Raw genomic sequence first — 2,751 nt, 5'->3', positions numbered from 1 at the left:
CAAAATACTCAATGAAGATTTAGCAGTAATTGAGCTACAAAAAACTCATATTAAAATGAATAAACCAATAATTATCGGTATGTCCATCTTAGACATATCGAAAATAACGATGTACAGTTTTCTGTACGACTTTTTGAAACCTGAATATGGAAAAAATTGTACGGTTGCCTATACAGACACCGACTCTTTCATACTTTCCATTCAAACGGATGATTTCTACAATGATATGAAGCAACACTTGAATCGCTACGATACAAGCGATTATCCGGAGAAGAATGTTTTCAAAATGCCTCAAAGAAATAAAAAAGTGCCCGGTCTTTTCAAAGATGAATTAAACGGAGAGATTTTAGCAGAATTTGTCGGTCTACGTGCAAAATGCTACGCTGTACTACCGTTTACAGCTAAAATGAAAAAATGTGAGTGTCCAGAAAGAGCTGTCACACCTCGCGTTATAACAGATAGTGACTATGTTGACTGCATCGAAGAGAATTGTAACATCGATAAAAAATCTAAAGTTATTAAAAAGTCTAAAGGTGTCAAAAAGAATATAGTGAAACGTAATATTGCATTTAGCGATTATGTTGACTGTATCGAGAAAAATTGTAATATTTTACGTGAACAGCATAACCTTCGTTCGAAATCACATCAAATATTCACAATTAAACAGAAAAAAGTTGCCTTAAATCCGTTCGACGATAAGCGTTACCTTATTCGTTCGAATGGTATTGATACGCTAGCTTGGGGTCATCATGAAATTAGTGAAATTGAGAAAAATTATTGTTAGGTGAAACGTAAATTTTCATATAATTTTAAGCAAAAATAGTAAATAAGATACAAAAATGAGACAGTTTTCATTGATTTTCATAAGACAGTTTTCACTTTTATGTAAATTTATGAAAATTTCTGTATAATTCGAAGGAAAACTGGTTCCAAATCGAACTTTCATATGATTGCTTTATACATATATTATAAAATACATACATAGATATGAAATAAAAAGATTTGTTTTTTGTCAAAATATACCGTGTTTGTTTTATTTATCTGTTTTCATGGTATGTTACAATTTTCAATATATACTTTATTCTTATAACGATTCCTCAATGTAGCCACCGCTCCGTAATTTAGAAATTAATTTCAACATTTCACTCAATGATTGAGTCGGAACATACAAATTGTCGCATACACGCCGCAATTTTCTACATATTTCATTGACATCTTCTTCATCTTCCTCGCTCTCGTCTTCCTCCTCCTCATCATCATCATATTCGTCAGTAGTATCATAGTCATCATGTTCATTCTCATCCATTTCAGTCGATGGTTTATACAGTTTGAGTTGACGGAAAATTGGCAAGATATGTGATTTTTTCTCAACTCTCTCATCACTATCAAAATTATCATCGACTTCATCATCAACTTCGTCCTCATTAGATGTATTGTTTGATCGATTTGATTCATTATCACTCACGCTCGCACTCGATGGTTGATTAAAAGTTCCACTTCTTTTGCTGGGCTGCAGCATTTCATCATATTTACGTTTTTTTAATAATGAAATCGTGGATTTAGCAACGCCATATTCTTTTGCTAAACGATTACCATTCACACCATCATTCAATTTAGCTAAAATTTCTGCCTTTTGCACTGTATTCAAACGCATGATGTAGCTCTAAAGATAACTTTACTGCTTGAATGTTCAACTTGAACTAAGTTGTATCACTAGATGTTTGTTATTTAAATAAAATCGAACCTCAAATCGAACTATTTTCATGAAATTGAACCTAAAATCGAACTATTTTCATGAAATCGAACCTAAAATCGAACTATTTGCATGAAATCGAACCTTAAATCGAACTATTTGCATGAAATCGAACCTTAAATCGAACTTTTTTCAGTGGTGAAACATAGAGCAAATGTACGGGTATAATTAGAAACGTAATTTTAATACTTTTTATGTATATTTTTTTTATTCTCTCTTCCTTTACCTTCTCTTTGCAACGAATAAGACAAACCGCTGAAATGAGGTGAAAAATGTTGTCCACCTAACTTATTGTTATATAGTAGATGTACACCAAATGGAATTTCGTAATAAGGAACGAAATTGTGAAATAAAGAATGTAATTGTATATTTTTAAAGTCATATGTGTGTGATCGAGCGTGAAATAAACAAACCATTCTCATAAATGAAGCAAAAGTGATATGTAAAAATCATGTCTGTGCATGTCGTTGATTTTTTCTCTGCCTCTTTTACATATAATTAGATAGGTAAGTGAACAGAAACCGGCCTGTTTTGTTTTGTGATCTTACACTGTGTTCGATGAAATTGGTTCATAGTCACAAACACCAATTGTGTGTGCGTATATGTATGTAATGAAATGTAATCAGGAATGCGTTCGTCTGCGATTTTTAAAAAATCATCAAGCTTTTATTGTTTACATTTTTTTCTCCTCTGAATGATTCACGGTCGAGTGATAACGGTCAAATAGTATGCAAAATCATTTGTGTGTCTGCATTTGTTGTTATATTGCAAATTATTTATTATATTGCAAATTGTGTGTGTATGTGTGTGTGTGTGTGTGTTCTGCATTTTGGTCTGCATGAGTGAGAGAGATACAGATAGAGAGAAGGAGAGAGAGAGAGAGAGAAATACGGAGAGAGAAAGAGAGAAGTGTAGTATACAATCGAGCAAACGATTGAATGTGTGAGTGATCGAGTGAGTGAATGATGTACGACGTATGGGCTTCGCTCTCAGGCTGA

General features: G+C 32.8%; 1 protein-coding gene across 1 annotated transcript; it reads right to left on the bottom strand.

Moving 5' to 3' along the window:
* Positions 1 to 1,084: 1,084 nt before the first annotated feature.
* LOC116349651 (nucleolin-like) lies at positions 1,085 to 1,654 on the bottom strand. Its single transcript, XM_031781191.1, has one exon. It carries the CDS (start codon positions 1,652 to 1,654, stop codon positions 1,085 to 1,087), a length of 570 nt encoding a protein of 189 aa, XP_031637051.1.
* Between the last annotated feature and the right edge of the window lie 1,097 nt (positions 1,655 to 2,751).

This window comes from Contarinia nasturtii, unplaced genomic scaffold (genome assembly GCF_009176525.2).
Source record: "Contarinia nasturtii isolate CC-2019 unplaced genomic scaffold, AAFC_CNas_1.1 Cnas_scaffold_3051, whole genome shotgun sequence".
Taxonomy (NCBI): domain Eukaryota; kingdom Metazoa; phylum Arthropoda; class Insecta; order Diptera; family Cecidomyiidae; genus Contarinia; species Contarinia nasturtii.
The sequence above is the reverse complement of the archived record's forward strand: the minus strand, read 5'-3'. Positions and strand labels throughout refer to the sequence as shown.